This window comes from Fonsecaea erecta (genome assembly GCF_001651985.1).
Source record: "Fonsecaea erecta strain CBS 125763 chromosome Unknown Scaff3, whole genome shotgun sequence".
Taxonomy (NCBI): Eukaryota; Fungi; Ascomycota; class Eurotiomycetes; order Chaetothyriales; family Herpotrichiellaceae; genus Fonsecaea; species Fonsecaea erecta.
The window spans coordinates 3,079,404-3,103,061 of NW_017387246.1; the positions used below are offsets into that span (position 1 = coordinate 3,079,404).

Below are 23,658 nucleotides of genomic sequence, written 5' to 3' on the forward strand. Positions count from 1 at the left end.
GCGAAGTCTTCCGTTGACAACGCTCTCAGTAGTAGCTATTATCCCGTCTCCCGATAGTATAGCCAGTGGGGGGTTTTTTTTTTAAAAAAAGAGAAAGGGGGGCGGCAGAGGGAAGAGGAGAAAGGTGAGAGACTCAGGAAGCCTCTGAACTCAGGAGCATCCAGCCTTGCGGGATACATCTGGTTCTGGTTCGCGTAACCAGTACATATGTAGCTAGTTGTTTGTACGGAGGAGGATTTAATACCGTAAGTCAAAGAAACTTGTCGGTCGACGAGTATGATGGAGTTCGGCGCTCAAATGTCTTGCTTTCTTCATATTGGATTAGTTGCGTTTGAGCGCTCCATGAGTGTAAACCTCAGGTGTTTATAATACATGAGAGTGTATCTTAGCTATCCATCTCCGGTTTACATACACACACACACAGAGAGAGAGAGAGAGAGAGAAAGAGCCTTTCAAGCTTCAACATCGCTGTCAACTTCCAACCCTGCCTCCTCTCCCTCTACCTCTGGCTCCCCCCCTGCGTGCTCTGGCTCCAAATCGAAATTTCAAGTCATCACTGTCATTGTCCTCGCTGTCGTCCTCGCGCACTGTCGTGACAGGGAGAGTCTTTTGACGCTTCGGCCGGCTCGTCTCGGCATGGGAGGTTGTTGCAGCCCTCTTTCCCTTCTGCGATTGCGTCGCTCTCGGCGCCGTGTCGTCTCCTCCCGTTTCGGAGGCGTTCTCGCTCGCCTGCCGAGTGCGATCCGCGGCACGGGTGCGTCTCGGCGTGTCGGGGTCGATCTCATGCTCTGCGATGTCCTCTGCTTCGCGCTGCAAACGAGAGATCTCCGCGTTCGTCCCCGATACCGATGCGTGCTCAGCGTCTTCGTCTGCCAGATCAATCACATGGTCGATTTCTTCCTCATCCTCGTCCAGGACGACCCTCGTTCTCGATCTCCCGTTGACGTGACCGCGGACGGTCCCACTCGACGCCTGAGTCTGACTCTGCGTTGTGAGTTTGTTTCTCGCCTCTTCCCGACGCCTCCTTTCTCTCTCGCGCTCTTTCTCTTCATCAGTCCTCGACCAATACTGATCACCCAGTCCACCAGTTTTGTTCGGGACTTCGACTAATGGCACAATGACTTTGCTGGCGTGGGATCTTCGCTGGGCCGGATCGCCTTTGCGGCGGAAACCCTTGAAATTCTTGCGGCCATTCCACCTGGGATCCCAGTTTGGTCCATGCTCCCCATTGACTCTAGTGTGGGCCTTCTTCATGCTATCACGTACTGGAAGATCAACAGTGACCACGTCGACCAGGTTCGCAGGTGCCTTGTCCTCAATGTAAGTCGGCATGGCCTCAAGCTCTTCTTCCTCTTTCCGTGCGGCTGCCTCTTTCTCCTCCCGTTGTTTTCTGGCGGCTTCGCGGACATCGATTTCTCGCTCCTTTTTAATCTTCTTCACAGGTGCTGCGCGTGGTTCAATGTCCTCCGCTTCGAAGCTACGCCCATTGGCGGCTGCTTCTGCCAACTTCCGTCTTTTTAACGCCGTAGCTGCAGGGAGGAGATCGTCCATTTCCTCCGCAAATGTGTCGAGTGGCTTCTCTGTGGGAGAGCGAGGTCGTTTCCTCGACGAGGCTGGCGATTCTTGTTTGATGACGACAGGTGACTGGGATGGTGCGTCCGGTTCGGAGACGTACGCCTCTTCCTCCATGACCTCGTCTTCCTCATAAGCAGCGACAGCATCAGGGTCAAATCCATCGTCAAAATTCTTGAATTTGGTCAACTGCGAGACTTTCGGCAAGGACAGCGGCCTTGCAACGCTTCCTCCGGCACCATTGACCTGCGAAACATTTGGCTCTGACGTTTGTGAAGGCTGAAACGCCGCCGCTGCGTCCTCTGCTCCGTTAGATGCGGAGTCGCCGGCATGCCCTGGAACAAGAGAATTCGTTGCAGAGGGGGGTGGTGCGATTCTCCCATCGCTGGTGCTTTCGAATGGGATAGGTTGTTTAAGAAGTCCGGCGTCATTTGCCAAAATAGCGTCCAAGAACTCAGACTGGTCAATTGCCCGCTGGTCCATTTTCAAAGCAGTCTCGTTGATAAGAGTGTTCGTCCATTCTTGGGCGTCCTCCTTTCCAGGCCACCGAACCAAGATGACACCACCTTTTGATCCAGCTTCAGTGCGGCCGGCTTTATTCCCGGCCACGTTATGCAAGAATTGGATCAGCTCGTCACTTGTGGTTTCGAAATCCACCGCCTTGAACAGCAAAGCTTTGCCATGCCCACTCGTTACAACCGGGAGCAGATTGTCATACTGAGTCTGCTCGCCGAAGACGAACGTGTAATTTTCAAAAACGTTGAGTCGCGCGGGGTTTGGCTCATATGATTTCGCGGGTCTGATGGTCGGTTCTTTTCCTGGAGGAGGAAGATGGTCCTTGGGATGAGGCCAGGCACTGTCGAAATCATTTTCCAGCGGAGAGAGATTCACCTCCTGGCTGAGAGTGATGGGAGTGGCAGCGTAGTCAAGGGCATCAAGATATGACTCGGTCACGAGGTACTTGGCGTTGACGAGCGCCAACAGACCTTTGGCAGTGTTCCTCTTGTTCGCCACCACATGCGTCGTGTACTCGGCAGAAAAATCGCTGACAGCTTTGATATCCAGATCTTGTACTCTTGCCTGCTTTGCCTTGAGAAGTCCTGACTTGATCTCTTTCTTGAGGAGGCTGAAAGTGAGCACGCAGGGGCGCCAGGTGAGGGTGAACTCATATGGACAGCTCCCTGGTCGAATTGAGATTTCGACATCATTCAGTTCTCTCGAAGGGTTCGGTTCTTGCTCGTTCTTTGGGTCCTTCTTCTTGATCAGCGAGCCATTCACATACGTTCCCGTCTTGGAGTGATCCTCAATCCGTATCTTCGTTCGGGTGTGGATCTGACCGACGTCGGTCTCTTTGACCGGGTCAACAGTGATATTGAAGTGTTGTCGGGAGACCGTTTTGTGATCAATGGCGATCATAACGCCATCTTTCTTGACCCGACCAAACAAGTATCTCCGACCCGGCTTGAGCCACATTCGCCTTCCCTGGAAGAAATCGGCATTGGTGTCAAGAATCCACATTGTGAGGGCATCGTCGACGAGAACTCCCAGAGGAGGATGAGGACAGAGAGCTGAACAAGGGGGAGTAAATGGTGTAGTTGAGTACCGGACTCGAGGCGCAGTAACGAGCAGTACAATTTTATGACGCGACACGACTTTGAGGCGTGGCACCTGAGGGCAGAAGGGGGAAGCTAGGTGCGTTAGCGGCATCGGTGCCTATTAGGCTCACTAGGCTCATCCCGCGAGCCTTGGGGGCGGGAAGTTCGGCGCCAGACCCTTCCCCTCAGCAAAGAGAGGGGCTAGTGAGGCCCGCGGGGCAGCTGAGCAGTGGCACATGGAAGTTGGCGGGATCAGCAGGGCATTCCAGGCCCCGAGCTTGGCCATTGCCATCGCAACAGGTGAGAACAGGGCCCAATCGCATGGGACCACAGGGTCTCCGACGTCAGCCAGCACTGGACAAAGACCATCTTGCTCCCACCTGCACCTATCCTTCCTAGCCTTCCCTCCTAATACTCGAGTCTCAGAGCAGTCAAGAACGCCGCCTCTTAGCACCATGTCTAACGCGTTGAACGAAGAGAACACGCCTGATCTCAAGGTTGACGAAAGTCCAATCTCCCCCATTGAGCGCCGGAACTCTCTCGAGAAACACCTGCAGCAGCGTCCGGATGTTCAAGACCTGAAGAATCGCAACATCCTCCTCAACAGCAATGCCGCCCCGTGAGTATACAGATTAGCTTGTCAAAGGCGTAATCGTAGTCAGTTCCTGACTATGTGTGCAGGGCCCTGCAAGCGAAACAGCACGAACTCGAGCGCCAGAAACAGTCGGACAATCTAAGGAAGCAGCTCGAGAAGCGACCGGAACGCGAGGAATTGGTCGAACGTAGGAGTGAATCAATCCTGCAGTGTAGCCATCATTCTCACACTCGAATAGGAAACATCCTCCCCGACTCAAGCGCCGCCCCAGCTCTGCAAGCCAGCCAGAAAGCATTGGACAGACACATGCGGGCCGACAGCCTTGAGCATAAGATCCAGCAGCGACCGAAGCCAGAACAGCTGGTAAAGGAGGGCATCCTGGAGGCGGATGAGGACCCGACCAAGGAATGAAAAAGCAAACTCTGGAAATCTGGGGGACACGTCTTTTTGCGTGATTGTGGTATACAAAGTGGTGGGTGTGATGGAGGACCGACAGTCAAATGCTTCAGTAGCTCTCGATATAGCCCAGCATTTGAGCAGACACGAAGGACCAATATCCTGCGCCATCTGAGCATGGACACTTTTGTTTCAATAACTCTCACCGCCTTCTCCGCCGTCCCGTCCTGCATCAACGGACGAAAAATCTGGTTTCCAGCCCTTGGGTCTCTCCTTGCCTCTGACTATCATTTGATACACGCTGTTCTCCACCTTCTCCACGGATGTTTTCGTGACCTTGAGCTTGTCGTCAAAATGTTTCGATAGGCCCCGAAGTTGACTCGCATCTAGGGCTTCAAGCCCGGTGCGCAGATCTTGCATGTCTGTCAAGATCGAGGACTTGTGGGACGACTCTGCTCCTCTTGATATTCCCGGCAAGTGCCCGTTTGTGGCCATATACGTAATGGCGAAACGCATCAGTTCACCAGTCATGTCGAAAATACCGAGCGCATAGTCGTCATAAGTGAGTGAGATGCCTGCCGGAAGCTGTGCCTGCGCCTCCTCAAACCTCATGACCTGTTGAGTCTCCAGGTAGCGTTGAAAAGTGACAGCCTCCATGAACTCTTGAATCCCACCACTGATGTTGCCGCGGTAGCGAAATGCATTGATGCCTTGCAGGTCTGGGACGACGCTCTGTAACAGGTTACGGATGGTGGTGTACATGGGCGTCGTTTGCTTCGAGATCGAAGCATGAATGGGTTTGCCGAGTTCACGAACTCTATGTGTTATAGCTGTAAGCTGCTGTTGCCAGCGCGAATGATAGCTGCCTCACCTTTGTAATGCGAATATGCTGCCGACACTTGGTTAGGGGCACACGGTGACAAAGCGACTGAAGCCTAAACTCACATCTTCTTACTTTGAGCAGTCACGTCTCTTGACGCTTTAATGATTCTTTCTCTGCGATCGTGGTGCTCATCGATCTCGGCCCGGAATGCGTCAAACATGGGGAGAAATGGCGACTTTGTCTCAAACAAAGAGGGCTCCTCATCACCCATTCCGTCGTGCTTTCTCTTTGTTCCTGCCATGATGAACCTTTGAGGTTGTGAAGATTGACAGAAATACACACCTTGTCGACAAGCAAGGGACAGCAGGTTGAAGTCTCTAGCGATTTCTCTCGCTGCTTTAAGAACTACAAGGCTTAACAGATTGGTGCCAGGCGAGATGTACGCTGGATTTCGGGTTGACAGCCTCCCAGAGTATGTTAGACCTGCTTCTTTCTGGTGCTGGTGTCCTAACATATGCAGTTCAGTTCAACGATGTCGGCCTCCCATGGCCTGGCAAAAAGCCTCTTTCCATTTCGAATCCTAAGCCACTAATGCGGCAGCCCTGCGGAGACTTGTTCAAAAGTTCCCCAATGCACATCCAACAAACCTCCATTTCAAAATTGCCTTGGAATGGACCCGCAGTCCTTCAAATTGTTTGTATACTCACCCTGGCAAAGAAAAGCTGACTTCGATCCTGCCTCGTCCTAGGGGAGCAACACGAGGCATGCTGCCGGCCCCATGGCTTCACTCCTCAAGTCTCTCCTCTCATCGCGCACCGCAGTCTTCACCTCAGCCTTCTTCCTTCGAGCCGTCCTCCTCGTCTATGGCATATATCAGGACTCGGTTTCTGCACTGAAATACACGGACATCGACTATTACGTCTTCACCGACGCCGCCCGAGCCGTGTCCCGGCATTCGTCCCCCTATGACCGTGCCACATACCGATACACTCCCCTTCTAGCATGGATTCTGCTACCAACCAGCTGGGGGGGGCTGTGGTTTCATTTCGGCAAAGCGCTGTTTGCTCTGTCTGATCTCATCGCTGGATGGCTCATCCTGAGGCTCTTGAAGAGGCAGGGTTTGGAAGAGCACCGGGCATTGAAATATGCCGCCGTGTGGCTGCTGAACCCGATGGTCGCAAACATCAGTACACGCGGAAGCAGTGAGGGTCTCCTCTGCGTTCTGGTCATGGCTCTACTCTGGGCGTTCGAGACCAAGAAAACGATTCTGTCAGGACTGCTGTTGGGAACTTGTGTCCATTTCAAGATATACCCTTTCATTTACGGAGCGAGCATGCTGTGGGCGCTGGAGACCTCTTCTTCTGCAACAAACATATTCCAAGTTGTGTTACAATTCCTCAACGGCAGACGCATTTTGCTCCTTTTGACCTCGATATCAACCTTTTCAGCGCTCAACCTGCTCATGTACAATATCTACGGCTTTCCCTTCCTCCAGCACACTTTTCTCCATCACTTGACCCGAATCGACCACCGGCACAATTTCTCCCCCTACAATACCCTTCTCTACCTCTCCTCCGCGCAGTTAGCGAACCCAACACTCGCAAACCTGCGCTCATCAATCTCCTTCGAGTCCTTCGCATTCATCCCCCAACTTCTATTGTCCACCATCCTCATTCCCATTTGTCTGGCAAAGCGCGATCTTCCAACCACCATGTTGGCCCAGACCCTGGCTTTCGTGACGTTCAACAAAGTCTGCACCTCGCAGTATTTTCTCTGGTACCTCATCTTTTTGCCACTTTACCTGCCCAATTCGTCACTACTCGCGAGGCCTTCTCTGGGGATAACGGCATTGGCGCTATGGGTTCTCGGGCAGGCGATATGGCTGCAGCAGGGCTACCGGCTTGAGTTCTTGGGAAAGAGCGCTTTTGTCCCCGGCCTGTTCGCGGCAAGTCTTGCCTTCTTCGGGATCAACTGTTGGATATTGGGGGTCGTGGTGGGCGATGTGGTGGACAAGCCGACAGGTTCGACGGTGACCACCGCCGCTCAACGAGAGCGGGAACCCTCATTCTCCCCGATAACAGCCTCAGGAGAAGGGTCCACCCCGAGTGTCTCTGAACTGAAGGCGAGGTCAAGCCGCGACAGGCCGCGTGGGAATGCCAGCATCGACACGAGTGGGATGGCCAATGTGCATTTGGGGCCGCGGGATCGAGTGTTGAAAAGCAACTGAGCTGGGACGGAGGCACACTACCCGCCCCTCAGAGATCATTTTGAGGGTGTCGAGGGATTTGTAATACTAGTAGTATTGAACAGTTATCAGAGAACGATTCGACATTTAGGTAGCATTGCTGACCGAGACTCTAGGTCTTGAGGATGAAAGACAACCAAATAAAGGGTCAACTTTTTGGTCTCCTGAAGAGCCATGATCCAGTATTATTAACACCTTTGCTTGGTTCTCGACAAACGCATGTATTCTCCTGGCCCCGACCAATATCTGGGGTGTGATCTTCCCATTCCCCATTCCCCATTCCGAGAGTTCCCTCTTGCATTTCCTCCCAGTCCCATTCCCATCCCTCTCCTCTCCCATGCATTGTAATATACTCCCCCATAACATGGAGATCCAGTGAGCAACACATCCATTCCCCTGATCGGACCAGCTGAGCTGTGTTCTTGCCGCCACGCCCGTCGTTGGAAAACACCTTCCTCGAAGCCATGCCACCGCAGATCCTCCCTCTCCCTCTCTTTCTCCCTCTCCCTGTCCTCCCACAAGCAGAGAGCCGGGCCACGAGAGTATTTAAAAAAGCAGAGGCAGAGTCATACAACAAACACAAAACGTACACAGAAGAATCGCAGTGTAGAGCAAGAGTTAACAGGAGGAAAAGACCGCAAAACCTGAATTGCACATCAGAAAAAGAAACCTGGCATAGAGAAGGACGAAGGATAGCTCCAGACCCCAACCGAGAAACTTTTTGCCCCGATGCCCCGGACCCATCGCCCTCCCAACATTAGAAAGTTCCTCGTCACATCAAATACATACACAGCTCGTGACTCGCTTGCATATATGCATACATGAATCCCTGCATGCTGTTGCTGTCCGTTTATCCGTCCGTGCGTCCACAATATGCAATATGAGACCTCGTAGTCAGTAATAGCTGGGGATCGAAAGACTTCACATCCGTCAACGCCCTCGTGCAATGCTCCCACAGTCGCTGAAAGTCTGTTGTGAGCTTCGAAGCGGCCCACCGATTTTGCAGGGAAGATACTGCTCACAAGAAAGGGGGGAAATCAACCGCCTCTCACATCAGCAATGATTTTGTAGCTGCTCGTCTTGATGCTCCGTGGCTTCCACTTTGGCCAAAGCATGCTAGGTACGATATCCAAGCCACCCGCCGGCGAAGGAACACCATAAGGAGAAGAGGTTGCGTCACCAATGCCAGTCGAGGGAGGATTGGAAGAGCCCGACATGGAAGACATGTGTTTGTAATAGCCTTCTGTACACTCGATTCCTTCGCTCAGCTCCACGTATCCGACGTCGGGCATCAGTTCGCTCAGCCTCTCCACGATCTCCTCGTTCCAGATGCCGTACACTCTGCCCCTTTCCATCAGCCAGTACGGGTTCAACAACGTACAAGGAGAATCCAGATCAATGTATCTGATTCTCACATACTCCAAATTCGGGAACAGAGGCAGCGCTTCGACCGTGTTGAAGACCAGGCGTTCAAGAGCCTTGATAAAGACGAGATTTGTGAGTCCAGCGCCGTCAGCGATGATCCCACCCGCCTCTTGAACGACTGTCTCTCCCGTTATTGGGTCGGTTCCGGTGACTCTTTGGCGACAGCATGACTTGACCACTATTTCCAAATGTTTGAGTTTGGGCTCCTCTGTTTTGTCTTTTCGAGAGGCGAGTGCAGAGCACGCACTGGTCCATATACACTCGCAGATCTTTCCCGTGAACGAGAGCGATTCGAGTTGCGGTAGAACACGTCCCAGCTGTTCGCAGAGATGCGGTGGCCGGCCACTCAAGCTTGAGCCTAAAGTTGTCGGTTCTTTGCTGTACATTCCGTCAAGAGAGATGTTGACATGACGGAGTCTCAAAGGGAGGTATGTGAGGATGTCGTTGATCGTGGCGTCCGCTTCAGCACGGGGTTTCGCGTAACCGCAATGCCACTCCTCGACGTTCGGCAGAGCATCCTCGATTGGCTTCCAGTGCTGATAGTTGCGCATTATGTTCCAGGCACCGCGCATGGCGAAGGTTCGAATATTCGGTAATTTGTCCAAACGCTGGTTGGGGTTGGGGAAGAGGGTTTTGGGAAAGTGTCGTATCATGTTAGACTTCTTACAGTGGCCTCCTTCTAGTGTGAAAACGCGCGAGTAGGGGAAGAAAGTGTCGATGTGGGAGAAAATCTCCGAGAGTGTTGCTGAATAGGCGCACAAGGTGAAGCTGAAGCTGAGCACATCCGTGGCTGCGATCAGATCTCTTTCACTTGCTCGCTGCACAAGCTGATACGAAGGGCCATTATTGCGCTCTGCCGCCGGCCTGGGGAGGAGAGGGTTGATAGACAGGTCGTGGAAAGGGGCCTTGTCCCCCCAAACAGGTACCCAGAATTCGATGTGCCGAACAAGCTTCCTCAGATGAGGGTGAGAGCTGAAGAAGACCTCCGAGTCTTTCAGTCCGGCCCTAGTGCCCTTGATCTTGATATGACGATAGATGCGCTCCTGAACCAAATCGCGCCAGGTCGGTGAAACCAGTGCAAGGTCCGAGACAGCCTTCCGCCGCGGATGTCGCATCAGGGACGAGACACTCTTGCCCCGCAACGACGTTGAGCCAGCATAGACTGAGTGCATGTCCCCGAAGATAAAGTCGAGGACTTTGCCTTGAACTTCGAGTGGCAGGTCATCCAGCGACAACTGAGGTTTGAGACTGCATTCTTGAGACCCGGACAGGCCCATCTCCGTTTCTTGACACGAGTCTCTGGCGTCCAGACACGGCGAGTCCACCGCGCGAATGGTTACCACACCTATCGTCTGTCCATCATGCTGTGAGGGCTCCACCCCAAGGTCGACCACCGAAGCTACTGAAGGAGCACGCTTCCGAGGCGTCACCAAAGGAAAAGCCACATCTGATCTGGAAATTTTTGTGGGCGGGACGGAATGCCGTTCATGTAGTTCCTGCGGCCGGTTCGAGTCGTTGTCAATGACCACCTCTTGCAACAGCATCTTGGCGGGAGACTGTGCCGGCCCCAATTGCCAGGGTTTCTATAAGGATACACTCTCCGACGGTCTTTCAACAAGTCGACGCGGAAGGGGGTGGTTGCGGTACACACGACTTTGTCGCGGGCGAGACTCAGACTTCGAGAGTGGGCTGAAGGGCTTCGGGGGGAGAAGTTTCTGCGGTTCCGTGGTCGAACGGGGTCGGTGCCGGGGAGGAATGCTGGCAGGGGCGAGACTGTCTCCTCTGGCTACCTCCGAGTAATTTGCATGTCCTGGAATGAGAGGGAGGACACCCAGGCAAAGGGGGGTCAAGTCAATAATCTTGTCAGTTTGATTATCGGGCGGCTGAATTTAATGGCGCAGGACACAGCCACAAGTGACTCGGAGAAGTTGAAATGCACTGCCACCACTACCCGCGTCTCAGCCTTGCCAAGGGCCCGGGGATTTGATCACTGCGGGGGAGTCCGCTAGGAGGAGGATGGAACGAGAATGAGGGTTGATATCGAGATGAATCTGTTTCAGTCAAAAGAACGAGCTAGGGTGGACAACATATGTATTGCCATGTGAAAACACAACTGCCACGTCAAACGTCAAGATGGGCAGCATTGTCGTAAGTTCACGCTATGCCGCATTGACGCAGGCAAGAATCACGAGAGTCTAAGACCACGAGCGGTGACTTGGTGATTATCTTCAACCAATACAGCTACAGGTTTCACTGCTGCCGGAAAGAATGCCGCCTTTACAGACACTTGCATGCTCGATTCGAGAATCCATTGGGTCGAGTAGCCACAACATTCCCCAGAACACAACGTCCTCGATGTTTCACGGCCTCGCATGACTGGGTGGCCGTTCGTCATGACAGTCGGATCATCACTGCTGGCCTTCGCAGCGCTTTCCACGTGGACAATTTGTGAAACTCATATCAGCAAGGAAGGGTCCGAAGTCGGGACTGGGGCTCAACATTGTTTTGGAGGCAACCGGCATGAGACGAAGGTTGGGCCTCCGGGCAATACATGTTTGAGCAAATCGTTGTGAATCATTGTTGCACTATCAAATGCCGAGGAGGTTGGGCACCCACGGACGTCCTGCATGATGGTCAAGCTCGAGGAGAGACTGAGGGCACTGTCGTATTCTTTATCAGCATTGCTAAAGAACACTTTGTCTGTGTTCCTCCTTTTTCAGCCACATCGTGTCGTCACTTATATGCAATTCGTAGCTGGGGAGGGCAAGACGTAGGGAGTGGCATGTGTCGTCAAGGGTTTGCAGCAGTTGGGTTCGCCATCATAATGACAACGCCCAGGTTGGTTTCGTCTCAGTCTGTCATTCTGTGACCCTGTGGCTCGAAGTGAGATGGTCTGAACCGAGCTAGGCCGTATTTGAGAGAACCGCTCTTCTTGTGACCTTGATCCGCTAACTTAAATACACTCGTAATAGACGCCACGCAAATTGACGTCTGATGCTGAAGCACGGCAAAAGATTGCAACACGGAAACGGATGAAAAAGGGGGACGGTACCTTAAAGCGCCAACTGGCAAATGTGCCAAGACGCACTCAAACATCCCGGCCCAGCTTGAAGCGGCGCAGCAGCCCATCAACATTCACTTCGACACAACGACTTGTCTTGATTGCTCTTGGATTGAGGGCTTGCAGCGAGACTTGATGTGGTGCCTTGAACCAACAACGCTTTTCAAACTAACATCAAGCGTCAAAGGTGAAATTCGAGTCATGCAGTCGTGTCGAGTGCTCTCTAAAGCCCTCGAATGCCCGGTGCTTACCCTAGACTTCGGGGAGAACCATGTCCATCCTCTGTTGGGCAGCAGAATGTCCTTTCGACGCCTTCATGCAAGACTCGAACGCAGGGCCTTATGTTGAGCCGGTTAGGCTATTCCAGCCTTGCGGATACGAGGCACGCAACCCCTGAGTCACCCCTGCCCTGCTTCCGCCATGGGAGTATTTTTGACCGGTCCTACGTGCAATGCAAATACGACCCTCTGGTCATCTTTGGAGAGAAGTCATTGCGCCGTTGACCTAATTTCATGGCCCATGTATATGACCATCCGTTCGAGCTTGCGACCACTTTTGGCACGAGGCTGAATGCTATTAGTGACTCCGCACTTCTAGACATGGCGCGAGACGCCTCGCTACAATGTCAATTGGCATCTTTAGAAATGGCAGCCAACCCCCTCCTCAGCCTGACACCGTTTTTTCCTCCCTTCCAGCCATCTTCACTGACCGTCGACAGCTGAAACTCGTTGCAATTGCCGCCTCGACAATGCCCTTGCTGCATGATTGCCAACGGATGGGATCCGTGAGGGGAGGAGAAAACGACTGACTTTCGTAAGCAGTGGAAGTAGTCAGGGCTTTTCCAGGTCTATCACTGGTGCCTCACTTTGAAAAAGAACAGCTCTAGCGTGGGTGCTTTACGACCAGTCTATTCTCTAACGTCTCCGACTGGTGTAACACGTCCCATGGATATATCTATAAGTTGATTGGCATTCTCAAAGATCTGCATCTCCCACTCCTTATGGCTTCATACCAAGAGCTCAAAGAGACACCTAAGCAGAACTAAGCAGAATGTCGTTACTAGCGGACCCAAATGGGACATTTCGGCTTATCTTGTTCGAATTTTGGAAAGCTACGCACAAAAAGGACGCGCAAGAGGCTGAGTTATTGTCCTTTTGGTAACATCTCTTATCCAAGTATGAGTTCAAGGAGGACTTTCGGATTTGTGACGCCGAGATCAGACCAACAACAGACAGTCGCCGACGTATCGATCGTGGTATTCGCTTCGTGGAGACAAATGGAAATGGACTTGTGTTGTTCTCTGTTGGCTCGAGGCTAATGGGATAGATGCTGTAGAAGCTATTAGGGAATGCGAGGAGTAAGCTCTTAATGCATACCAACTGACGCTCGATAATCATAAGTGGTAGATCTACGTCTACGCGCCGACGACGGCTCGAACTAAAGCAAAAGCGTGAATATATAAGGGAGGCGATTAGAACTTGATACCTTTACACGACGAGCATTATATCGAGGTACACTCCTCAGAAGGCACCAAATTGAGAAAGTCTTTCGAAAGGATAAAACAGCTCACCCTGCTCCAGTCCTCGGAATGGATAGATCCGTAGCCCATGCCCAACAAGCGACAGGAGGCGGTGTGGCTGATCCGTCTTCATCAGACTCGACATTCCCGCAACATGGCGTATAGATGGTGAATAGAGGCCGACACCAGTCCCAGCCGCGTCGGAGCGAGTAAAACTTTGGGATCTGAGACACTGGTATCTGTTTGTGGAAGAGAGACAGCTGAGAAAGCACAATTACACCTATAGCTGCGGTGCAGTTCAAGGTGGAAAAAGACCTACCTGGAGTCCGTGATGGAAGCCACGGCTGCGATCAGCAAGCTTAATCAAAAATAATGGCATCCAATCACATCTCTAGAGCTTTTCTTTCTCTGCATAGCTGCATTTCACTCCCATTAGGCCCGCACCACTACGCGACCTCACCTTCCGTAGGAAATCTCTCCCAGCCGTTAAGCAATTTATCCTCTTTATGCACCGGCTCATAACGGATATAGACATATAGCTCCTTGTCAGAAACAATATTGCGAAAGACGCAGCTCTGAACAGATACCGACCGTGATAAGTGCTTGTCGAATCGTACCTAACCTAAGCACTCCACGGTATCACCAGTGTACAAAAGGACGCCTAGACATGAAGCGTCGTCTGCGCTGGTCCTGCACACCTCCATTGTCGTGAATGATCCCACGGATGTCATGCTAAAACACCAGTCTCGATCTAGGCTGCCGATAGAAGGGCATGATAAAGAGATGCTCTGGCCCATAAAAGGTATAGACTCCTTCTTATATTTGCCCGATATTACTATATCTACTTCGGAGACACCAGGGACGTCCTCACTGACAGACCGGTGGAAGAAGTCCTCGATCCGCGCTAGAGGTTCGGCGGAGATAACTTCAAACGCGAAGATATGCTCTTTCTGCGGTCGAGGGCCAAAAGTATAGCTCCTTCCTTTATCCGTCGCGACCTTGAGAGCTTCAGTCTCCGTGCCTATTAGTGTGGCTGAGGAAGAAGAAATGGAGAGGGGAAGAGGATAATAGGGGGCTCACTTGAAATACCGGCAAGTCCAGCGGAAACTTAAACGTCGTCAGGCGGCGGAGACAAACAGTCTGAAAGTTCTCCTCTTTCCCCACAGGGAAATAGAGAAAGAGTAATTTGCTGCTAGGGAACATTTCTTCCAAATAGCCTGCGAATAATGCGAAAGCGGTTCCGGGCGTCTCCTAATGGCAGAAAAAGCTACTTGTCCGGCCATTGCGAACAGCAGTAGAAATCCCTCGAATATTGATAAGGTTATGATATTCGAGGCGGGCAAGAGGACTAGGCTGTATCGTGCGCATATTGCTTAAGAATCGCACGGTACCCTCAGGGAGGGATGGCACATTCCGTTCGACCAGCCCGGTATTATTAACCAGTAAAGGGGTAAGTAACCGTACGAACATACCCTAAAGAGAACCAGATAAGGGTTAGAGTGGGTATGCAGCGAGAGTATAGATCTTACATCTTTGAAGAGCTGGAGATGAGATAAACTAGCACTAACTTTCCTCAGTAGCATAGTGTAATAGAAGCAGTTTCTTGATTCATCACATTTATAATGATCTTCTCCATAGTATAAGCTCCGAATTCCAAAGTGGTCTCGGCAAATATATATTTCATCTCCCAAGAGAAGTGCCTGAGTCTAGTTAGGATTATCGTCGGTCGTACTAAGGCTGCTTAAGTACTTAATGCCTCGTACTTCGTCGAAAGTCAGAAAGAGTATCATACCCGGTTTTAAATCGGTGACTGTGGACCAAGAAGGTATGCCACGTTTTGCGTATCGTTCCAACAGAGATAGTCTTTGAATGATGGAGATGAGCTCCGGGAAAGGATCTAGATATTCGCAGATGATGTCGAGGACATGGAGAGGTAGGGTTTTCAGGGCTTTGAGGTCTCATCGCGCACACATAAACGTGAAGATGGACTGCTTAAAGAGATTTCGGGCGATGAGCTCGACAGTATTCCTAAGTGGTTGGATTATGGGCCAAGAGGCCAGTACCAATTCCAAGATGGTCTCCAGCTTGCACTCAGGGCTATCCTTCCAAGCCGGTGGAAGTGCCCCAAGCACTGCACTGATGCAGCTCTGATGAAATTTGATGGAAGCATACCTCGGCTGCCGAAAACATAGCAAGTAGGTTGTTGGTTTAATCGGTCGACTCTCAACTTCAATAGGTTAAGGAGTAGACATTTGTAAGGAGCGGATACTGACTTACGGGGATAGCCGTCCAACTCAGTATACCAGCAGAACTGGCATCGAGATCGCTTCTCGGAACAGATACAAGCGGTAGTTGACCACATGCCACATTCTGGCGCAGGGTTGTTCTTTTCCAGAAGCAAGATGGCGAGGATAAATTGCCCAGATCAGTTTTCGAGGCGTACCGAGTACACTTGCCAGTCTGGCGATTTCTCCAGTGACGCACTCGCCATATCTGTGGCATTCCAACTTATGCACTAAGGCAGGTCTCCCGACATACTATCACGTTACTACATAAGCCTTTAGTGCCATTGGGAAGAACATGGATGCTATGTATGCAGGGGAACAGACGGATATGGCAAGTCGGTGGATACATAATATCATTCGGCTTAATGGCAGCTGAGATACAGAAATACATAGAGCGAAGCATTCCTGGAGGTTCTCCTTTTGAACGTTCAAGAGCTATTAATAGCTGGGAAATGACTCTCACCTGGCGCACGACACGCAAAGACCGGGTTGAGCTGATCACGATAAATGCTTCATGCACCCAATACCACATTTCGCGCAGCAGCCCCAGTATCAAAGTCAGAACAGAGACATTTCAAATCATATGTATGCTCGACGGTGAGATGCTTTTCATGTTTTGGGGCCACCGCATGTCCGTTCGGGTAGTTCGGACCCGAGATCACCGAGTCTCGAAAGGAGTGCAATGCATATCTGATGGATTCTGGAGTCGAAGGTGTATGTATGCCCTCGGGGCCGTAGCAAGGCACGTGGGAAAGAAGGGCGGGAAGCAGAGATTCAAAGCCAAGCAAGGGTCAAATGTGGATGAATGTCTTCCGTGACTGATAATATACCTAGCTCTTCTCGACGATGCTGCCCTGGCCAGTTATGCTGTTGCAGATAACTTGAAAAAGTATTCTGCACACGAGGTGTCAAATGATTAACCTCGTTTCTGACCGCACCGTATCATGTCCCTCAAAGCTGCCAATGTTGAGCATTATTCTCACCGAGCTGCACAGGCACTGCGTGACTAGATGAACAATCGAAGCCCCAACCTCAACCGTCGCTCTTCCGACCCGTCTCGACAAGGACTTTGATCCACAACTCAGAAGGCCACGGTCTCAATTGGGAGTCGTCATGACCGCTGGACCTGGAGTCAGGCTGCATCGTGGGAGGGTAATGGTGGTCGCGTTGCTGGCGGTCACAGTGATGGTAAATGTCTCCTCCTGCACCCAGAGTATCAGCAAACAGCTTGGAGGATGACATGGAAGTGGCTCAGAAGAAGAGACGTCAAGAGCAAAGTCCTCCAGTACACAGACTTACCACGAAGACGTGGCCGTACGGGAGAACCACGACGGTGTCGCAGCCATGACAATCGTAGATGTGGGATGTGTAGGTGGTCAGGGAATAGTAAGTGCTTGTCGGGCCTGCTTGGATGACTGGGGCGGTGTACGCGGTGGTGGTGCATTCCACCGTTTCGGTCAAGGTGCTCATGGACATGCTGCTACAGACAGTTAGCTTGAATTTCATCCAGAAAGACACTCTGACTTGCATACCTGAGGATTTCGGTTGAATGTGTTTGAGCTGGGATGATGAACATCGTCGCCCAAGTGAGCACCGCAGACAGTACAAGGAACATTTTTGTCGTGTATCTTCCAATGAATAAGTTGAAGTTGATTTCAGCGAAGATTTCCTCAGGCACAGGAAAGAGTAGAATTGGGAGGAGAACGTGTTGGAAAGAAGGAGAGTGTAAGATGGACAAGATCAGGCAGTGGTAACGAAGGGAAATCGTGCTGTTCATGGAACGTCCAGCTATGGTTATCGCACAGTTGCGTCTTCTGCCAACAAATTCAGCTACAATGTTACGAGGACGTAATCAAGTCATGATGCGTGATGTCGCAGGATCACAGAACGTACCAGCGGAAAATTTGTGAGCCAAAACCCGACCAATCTGAGAAACCTGCCTTCCATGAGTTTTGTATTAAACTGTCATTGTATCATGCAGCCCTCGACCCAGCTTTGTAGTCATCCAGTAATGAGGGGTGCTACTGTACAATTGCGTTCATCGAGCGTCGTGAGCTCGGAAATGCTGCGCCCAGTGATATAAGCCAGCCCAGAGAAAGTAAAATCATTGCATGTCTTTCGTCAATGTGATCCATCAGCAAATGCCCCGTGATTCTTGACAATCCTCGTTCTCCCCCATTACTCTCCGTCTCCACCCCACGTAGTCAACTCGTCTCCCTCCGTATTGAGCTGTTCATGCTCGCGTTCCGATTTCAGACAACAGGTTGATTTTAGCTGAGACATCGTCGACATTGCGTCTAGTCCTCGTCACCGACCTGACCAAGTCAGCAGGCGCATTTAAGCTTCACTGTCGTCACCAACTCGGAGAGTGCCTTGGCTGCCAAAGCCTTGAGACCAGAATCCTTCGAGGGACGGGGAGCTACAAGTTGTCAGCAATTTTCGGCAATCAACCAAATAGTAGTTCGACATACGTGCTTGACATGCTGTCGTGGGTAAACAGAAGCCAGAAACCAAAGACCTGCTCATCGTTAGCGAATGTCTTGGGGGAGGAGCAAAGAGAACTCACCGGCTTCGCAAGAATGTCGAGGACTGCGTAAGCAATGATCTCGGAGTCGACATCAATGACGTGGCCTCCTTCCGCAAGACCCCAGATGCTGTCATTTGTCAGTAACTGGTTGCAAGGTGGCGGTCGGCGGGCTCACATTGGATAGAGTAGCCACACAATGAGGGTGTAACCGGCAATGGAAGCATAGAACGCCTTGGTCTTGCTGTCCTTGCTGGCAACAGCCTCACGACCATTAGCAGCAAGTTGATAAACAATCACGAGGAAGGCAATGCAGGCCCAAGCGAACCAGCCCCATTTTTGGCTGTCATGGGCCTGGCCAAAGGCTGCGAAAAGTCCCGCAAGCACCATAACGACATCAGCAAAGATGGCAACCAGAATATTGGCGCCGCTGAGGCCCGCAAGAAGGGCGAGGTCGAGAAGCAGGAGAGGGGTTGTGATGCTCCAGTCAACATATCTCGCCCAATAGACATCACGACGGTATTCCTGATGGGTGTTTGGGACTTTCTTGTGGTGTTCTGTCACAGTGTACGAGACCCATGAGGTGCCATCACCGGTGGCCATAGCAAAGTAGGACAGGAAGGCAATAGTCGTAATGAACGAGGTCAGGATGTGGAAGAGGCGTTTTTGCTGTGCACGCTTGTCAGTCCAAACCTCGAGTTACAGACGGACATGCAGGGCTTACCACCGGGACCCGGAAAGCCATGCCATAGAAGGCAAGGGAAGACAGGGCCATCAGCACGACCACCACCCTGGAAGAATGTGAACAATCCCAATCTCTTCATAAGCAAGATGGAGCATACCACAGAGTCCTCTTGCCGACATCACCAGCCTCAACGAAGATAGGAGGAGTTGGGATGACGGTGGGGATGGGAGCGACCGAGGTGGATGCCGTAGGAGCGGTCTTCAACATATCTGGATGGACAATCATGTTGCTGGCAGCGGATGTAGCGTTACAGAGAAGGATGCTTGAGTATGAAACAACAAGGCTGGCAATGAACGAGATTGGGGAAAACTGGGAGAATGTGTAGAGACACGATGGAGAGATGAGAATTCAAATACGAATTTTCAAGGCAGCAGTCAAAGACGTCAAAGAGCAGTCCGCGGGGGAGGGAGCTTCGCTCGTTGGTTGCAGCAAGACAAGAGTGATGGAATCGCCTGAAGGAGACAGCGATGACGAAAGGAAGTACTGTTCCCAGCTGCACTCGGTGCCACCCATTGGACCCTTGGGCTGGCAAGTCATACCACCACGGCTTGACTGTGAGAAGGACAAGTTGGCCGTGTGATCAGATGGGCCGAGACCCTCTTGATTGACGTGTGGAGAGAGAGAGGCGGTTGAGTGGTCCTCTTGTCTCACTGGGATGTTTCTCTTACTGTCACTGCAGACAACAATTGTGTGCAGGTTGATGCGGGGGTGGTAGGCGTACCAGTAGGACGAAGGCACCATGGCCAGTAGGCCCTAGGAGTACCGAGGAGGTACGAGTTAAAAGGAGCCAATCACTCCAGGCGTCACCCACACTCAGCCACTTGCACTAGGCGGCACTTGACCTTGTTTAGCTGGTCTAGACATAGCTGTTTACTGGTAGCTGCGGCTTCACCCGCCGCCATTGGGCAAGCTGCTCCAGCTCCTCATCCAACGATGAGGAGAAGATGCAGCACGAGAAGGCGTCTACATGATGCCATTTGCTCTGTTGTAGCTCTTGAACCAACGGCTTAGCTGGATGTTGCCCACCTTGAGACTGACAGCTGCCGGAAACTGGCGGCTCAACAAGACAACAGTCGGTGGGCGAGTCAGCAGCAGCAGGAGCAGCAGGCTGGGTGGCAGGAGCCACTAGTTTCCATGCGTCACTTGATGACGTCGAGCATCTTGGGTTCGAGTACTGCGATGACGGAATTCTGTACGAGGTAAAATTGCTGCGACTGCTTCATTGTGATGGAGGCAGGCATCCAGAAAGTGAACCACCTCACCATATCTCTTCAGACACCTCTATCTTCCTTTTTCCTTCTTCTGCCGCACTCTACAATGTCAGAACCACACCGTGTTTGACAATGCATCAAAAAAGCCTGTTCTTCTTAGTCATTCAAAGAAGCCATGGCTCTACCCCGCAATGAAGGATCATGCACCCACCAATGAATCTAGCAGCTATGGAGCTGCACGTCAAGCTCTAGTCAGTTCTACAAGATCCCATGACACCCGCTGGCAAATGAATCCTCCAGAATCGATGCTGCGATCGGACAACCAACACGAGATGCAAGACGATCTCGTGCTGCCCCCACGGCACTAGGAAATGCTTTTGAGCTGTTGCGTGCATTCAAGGTCCTCTGCGCAGTTCTCCGTGGTGCACTGTTGGAGACGGGTAGGTGGCTCGGTGGATAGTTATTATTGGTACAGGGGCTACATAGTGAGTCGATATTTACAGCTAACCTCAAGATCCCTTCCGAACTTTTATTGTTGGAATTTCGCAATCGCATCTGTGCACCGCCCACAAAGCAAAGGTGCCTCCTTTTCTTCTGGTTGGTTCTGTTCCTGACGTTCGACCACATACTTCCAACATCGGTCGCACTTGAGGCCATGGGGACTCCTGACAATCACCCTCCCTATCTTCTCACTATCAGGCGAGACAATGTTACGGGAGAATGACCAAGCCGGCTGATATTCTGCACTCAGTACTGGAGATGTCGTCTCGCCAGCTTCTGTTGAGACAATCTCCACCGAGGACACGACCAGGAGTTCCTTCCAGGTGTCTTTTGGAATGCTCGAAAGGTCAATATTCTTCTGTAGAAATATCGAGACCTCGGACGCTAGGGACTGCCCCATGAGTTTCTGTGTACGCGCTGCCTCTTGAGCCGCTTTGACGCTTGAGTTGATAGAAGCGATATAGGGCAAGACAGTCTCCAGTGACGGATCGTGCCACTCCTCTGGTAGACGTGACCACCTTCGTCTCAGCGGGTGCTCGAGGATCTCTTTGTACCTTTCTGGGCTATGCTCCCAGCTTTCTTCCACCAGCAACGGCGTGATGGGCCCAAGCATGTTTTGGAATTGGCAAAAAATGTGGTGGAGTGCGGTCTGGGCACTCAGGCGCCTGGCGGCCAGAGGCATATCGCAGTAGAGAACATCCTTGATCGCCTCAAAATAGAAGCTCGACAGATCAGTCGTCACCCATCGATATACGGAGCCAGAGGCTTTGTGGAACTCAAAGTCAGCGTAAGCTTTGCGTATCGAGGTGAAGGCCAGATGAAGTTGATGCATTGCAATTTGATCCAGCCGAGACATTCGCTCATACGGGACAGCCATTTGAGGATCGAAATCCGCCAGCATGCCCAACAACATCTTGAAGGTCAGGCGGTACTTGTCAAGCATAGTGTGGACAGACGACACTACCGTTTCGCTAATCACGACGTCCTTTGTCCACTCACTCGACGCCGCCCACAGTCGCAACACGTCAGGTCCGAGTTGGTGGACTTCGCGCTTCTGCTTTGTTTGTTTCGAGGAAGACGCGAACCCCGATATAATTTGGGTTGGGGCAATGACATTTCCCAGAGATTTGCTCATCTTCTTGCCTTGGGCATCCAGAGTGAAGCCATGGGTTGCTAGAATGCGAAATGGTGCGCGAACTTGATGTGTCGAAGGGGTTTCAGGATTGGAGGCGGACTGGAGAGACTTCTGATATGCAATATTCGTAAGCAAGCTCGACTGAAACCATCCTCTGTGCTGGTCGGTGCCTTCAAGATAGAGATCTGCGACTGGCGTTGGCTGAGATCGAGACCCAGCAGACAGAAGATCATCCTTGAGCATCAGGGTCCAGCTTGTTCCGCTGTCAAACCAGACATCCATCGTGTCAGTACCTCGAGTGTAGTCTGAAGCGGTCCCTGGCAGTCCTCCAACAATCCAGCGGCTGTCATCAGGAGCATCAGACCACCAAGCATCAATCCCGCGCTCGTTGATGGTTTTGATGATGTGATCAATACTCTGGGGCGTGAGGACTGCTTCCCCCGTGTCCTTGTAGTAGATGGCCGGAATCGGAACCCCCCAAGCCCTCTGCCTGGAGATGCACCACTCGCTGCGGTTCTCGACAAAACTCCGCAGCCGCGCTTTGCCAGATTCTGGAAGAAACGTGACGGCGTCGAGAGAGTTCAGCGCGTCCGCTCTAATCTTGGAGACGTCCGCGAACCACTGGGCTGTTGCACGGATAATGACTGGCTCTTTGGTCCGCCAATCGATGGGATACTTGTGAACGTAACGATGCTGGTGGACAAGAAGGTTGTTGGCTCGCAGAAGTTGGAGGACACTGTCATTGCCTTTTTGAAACACGTCTTGTCCGGCGAGGAGGCCGGGATCCGCAGGTGATGCGGTGCCATCAAAGCGGCCAGAGTTGTCGACCGGGGCTTTGACAGAGACAGTCGAGACTTTTATCAAGGGTTGTAAAGCTTCATAGTCTTCCATACCATGACCTGGAGCGCAGTGCACGAGTCCCGTACCACTGTCAGCGGACACAAAGTCAGCATGGACGATGGGACGGTTTGCTGCTTCACTCCCGAAGTGCTGGAGCCCAGAGTAAGTGCTCTGTAGCAGTACGTCAAGAGGAACATCTTCCATGACGACTTCCACGTTCTCTCCAATGCACTCTTGCAGGTAAGGCAACCTCGAGCGGGCCACAAGCAGCGTTCCGTGAACGTCTGACTTGACGAGACAATATGACAAAGATGTGTTGACAGCGATTGCTTGGTTTGCGGGAAGTGTCCAGGGCGTAGTTGTCCAGATCAAGGCGTGAACAGGACCATCCGAGAATGGCTCAAACCGGTCTAATGGGAATTTGACCAAGGCCGCAGTAGAGACATGGTCATCTTTATACTCCAGCTCGGCCTCTGCGAGAGCAGTTCCCGAGGAGGGAGACCAGTAAACGGGCTTATTCTTGCGATATATCAACCCATACTGAGCCATTGCCTGAAATACAGTCAACTGCCGCAGCTCGAAATCTTTCTGCATGGTCTTCCAGTGGTTATCCCAGTCTCCCATGACAGCCCAGGATCGGAAACCAGCCATCTGCTTTTCCACAGTCTTGTATGCGAACTTCCTCGCAGCGCTCCGTATCGCAACGGGATCAACGCCTTGTCCTCGCTCCCAGCCATGCTTCTCCAGAGCTTTAAGCTCGATCGGCAGCCCATGGCAGTCCCAGCCAGGTACATAGTCGACCCTTTGGCCTTCAGCTAGCCTGCAACGACAGACAATATCTTTGACGATCTTATTGAGAGCGTGTCCGACATGGAGATCACCATTTGCATACGGCGGGCCATCGTGGAGTACGAAGCTGTCTGACGCAGGCCTTTCCCGGCGCTGCCAGGCGTAGAGGTCATCGGTACACCTTGGAAGATATCTGGCAAGGTCGGTGGGCTTTGGACGCGGTGGAAAAGTCGACGAGGGAAGCCGGAGAGTGCTCTTCAGAAATTTGGCTGCATCTTTCAGAGGCGCTGGCATAGCACTTGTGGCACCATACCAACCAGCCACTACCGGGACAAAATGCTGCCAGCCACCTGTGAGTCGGCAGGACAACTCAGGGCGAAGGTCTGGTGGGATGGAG

The 23,658-nt window shown here is 52.0% G+C and overlaps 8 protein-coding genes across 8 annotated transcripts; 2 read left to right on the forward strand and 6 right to left on the reverse strand.

The window, feature by feature from the left end:
- Positions 1–452: 452 nt before the first annotated feature.
- On the reverse strand, positions 453–3,090 carry AYL99_04363 (hypothetical protein; the record flags this gene model as incomplete). Its single annotated transcript, XM_018835877.1, has 2 exons — positions 453–457; positions 558–3,090. 2 exons carry the CDS (start codon positions 3,088–3,090, stop codon positions 453–455), a joined length of 2,538 nt encoding a protein of 845 aa, XP_018695527.1.
- A 532-nt stretch (positions 3,091–3,622) lies between these two features.
- On the forward strand, positions 3,623–4,173 carry AYL99_04364 (hypothetical protein; the record flags this gene model as incomplete). Its single annotated transcript, XM_018835878.1, has 3 exons — positions 3,623–3,786; positions 3,849–3,949; positions 4,001–4,173. 3 exons carry the CDS (start codon positions 3,623–3,625, stop codon positions 4,171–4,173), a joined length of 438 nt encoding a protein of 145 aa, XP_018695528.1.
- Positions 4,174–4,350: 177 nt separating this feature from the next.
- Positions 4,351–5,282, reverse strand: AYL99_04365 (hypothetical protein; the record flags this gene model as incomplete). Its single annotated transcript, XM_018835879.1, has 3 exons — positions 4,351–4,975; positions 5,030–5,047; positions 5,104–5,282. The coding sequence occupies 3 exons, from the start codon at positions 5,280–5,282 to the stop codon at positions 4,351–4,353; spliced, it is 822 nt and encodes a 273-aa protein (XP_018695529.1).
- Positions 5,283–5,759: 477 nt separating this feature from the next.
- Positions 5,760–7,208, forward strand: AYL99_04366 (hypothetical protein; the record flags this gene model as incomplete). The annotated part of the gene is made up of 1 exon (XM_018835880.1): positions 5,760–7,208. One exon carries the CDS (start codon positions 5,760–5,762, stop codon positions 7,206–7,208), a length of 1,449 nt encoding a protein of 482 aa, XP_018695530.1.
- A 1,055-nt stretch (positions 7,209–8,263) lies between these two features.
- AYL99_04367 (hypothetical protein) lies at positions 8,264–10,195 on the reverse strand (the record flags this gene model as incomplete). The annotated part of the gene is made up of 1 exon (XM_018835881.1): positions 8,264–10,195. The coding sequence occupies one exon, from the start codon at positions 10,193–10,195 to the stop codon at positions 8,264–8,266; it is 1,932 nt and encodes a 643-aa protein (XP_018695531.1).
- Positions 10,196–16,613: 6,418 nt separating this feature from the next.
- On the reverse strand, positions 16,614–17,131 carry AYL99_04368 (hypothetical protein; the record flags this gene model as incomplete). Its single annotated transcript, XM_018835882.1, has 3 exons — positions 16,614–16,718; positions 16,816–16,996; positions 17,049–17,131. The coding sequence occupies 3 exons, from the start codon at positions 17,129–17,131 to the stop codon at positions 16,614–16,616; spliced, it is 369 nt and encodes a 122-aa protein (XP_018695532.1).
- Positions 17,132–17,853: 722 nt separating this feature from the next.
- AYL99_04369 (hypothetical protein) lies at positions 17,854–19,010 on the reverse strand (the record flags this gene model as incomplete). The annotated part of the gene is made up of 6 exons (XM_018835883.1): positions 17,854–17,935; positions 17,988–18,034; positions 18,083–18,170; positions 18,219–18,709; positions 18,765–18,831; positions 18,883–19,010. The coding sequence occupies 6 exons, from the start codon at positions 19,008–19,010 to the stop codon at positions 17,854–17,856; spliced, it is 903 nt and encodes a 300-aa protein (XP_018695533.1).
- A 1,515-nt stretch (positions 19,011–20,525) lies between these two features.
- Positions 20,526–23,555, reverse strand: AYL99_04370 (isoleucine-tRNA ligase; the record flags this gene model as incomplete). Its single annotated transcript, XM_018835884.1, has 1 exon — positions 20,526–23,555. One exon carries the CDS (start codon positions 23,553–23,555, stop codon positions 20,526–20,528), a length of 3,030 nt encoding a protein of 1,009 aa, XP_018695534.1.
- Between the last annotated feature and the right edge of the window lie 103 nt (positions 23,556–23,658).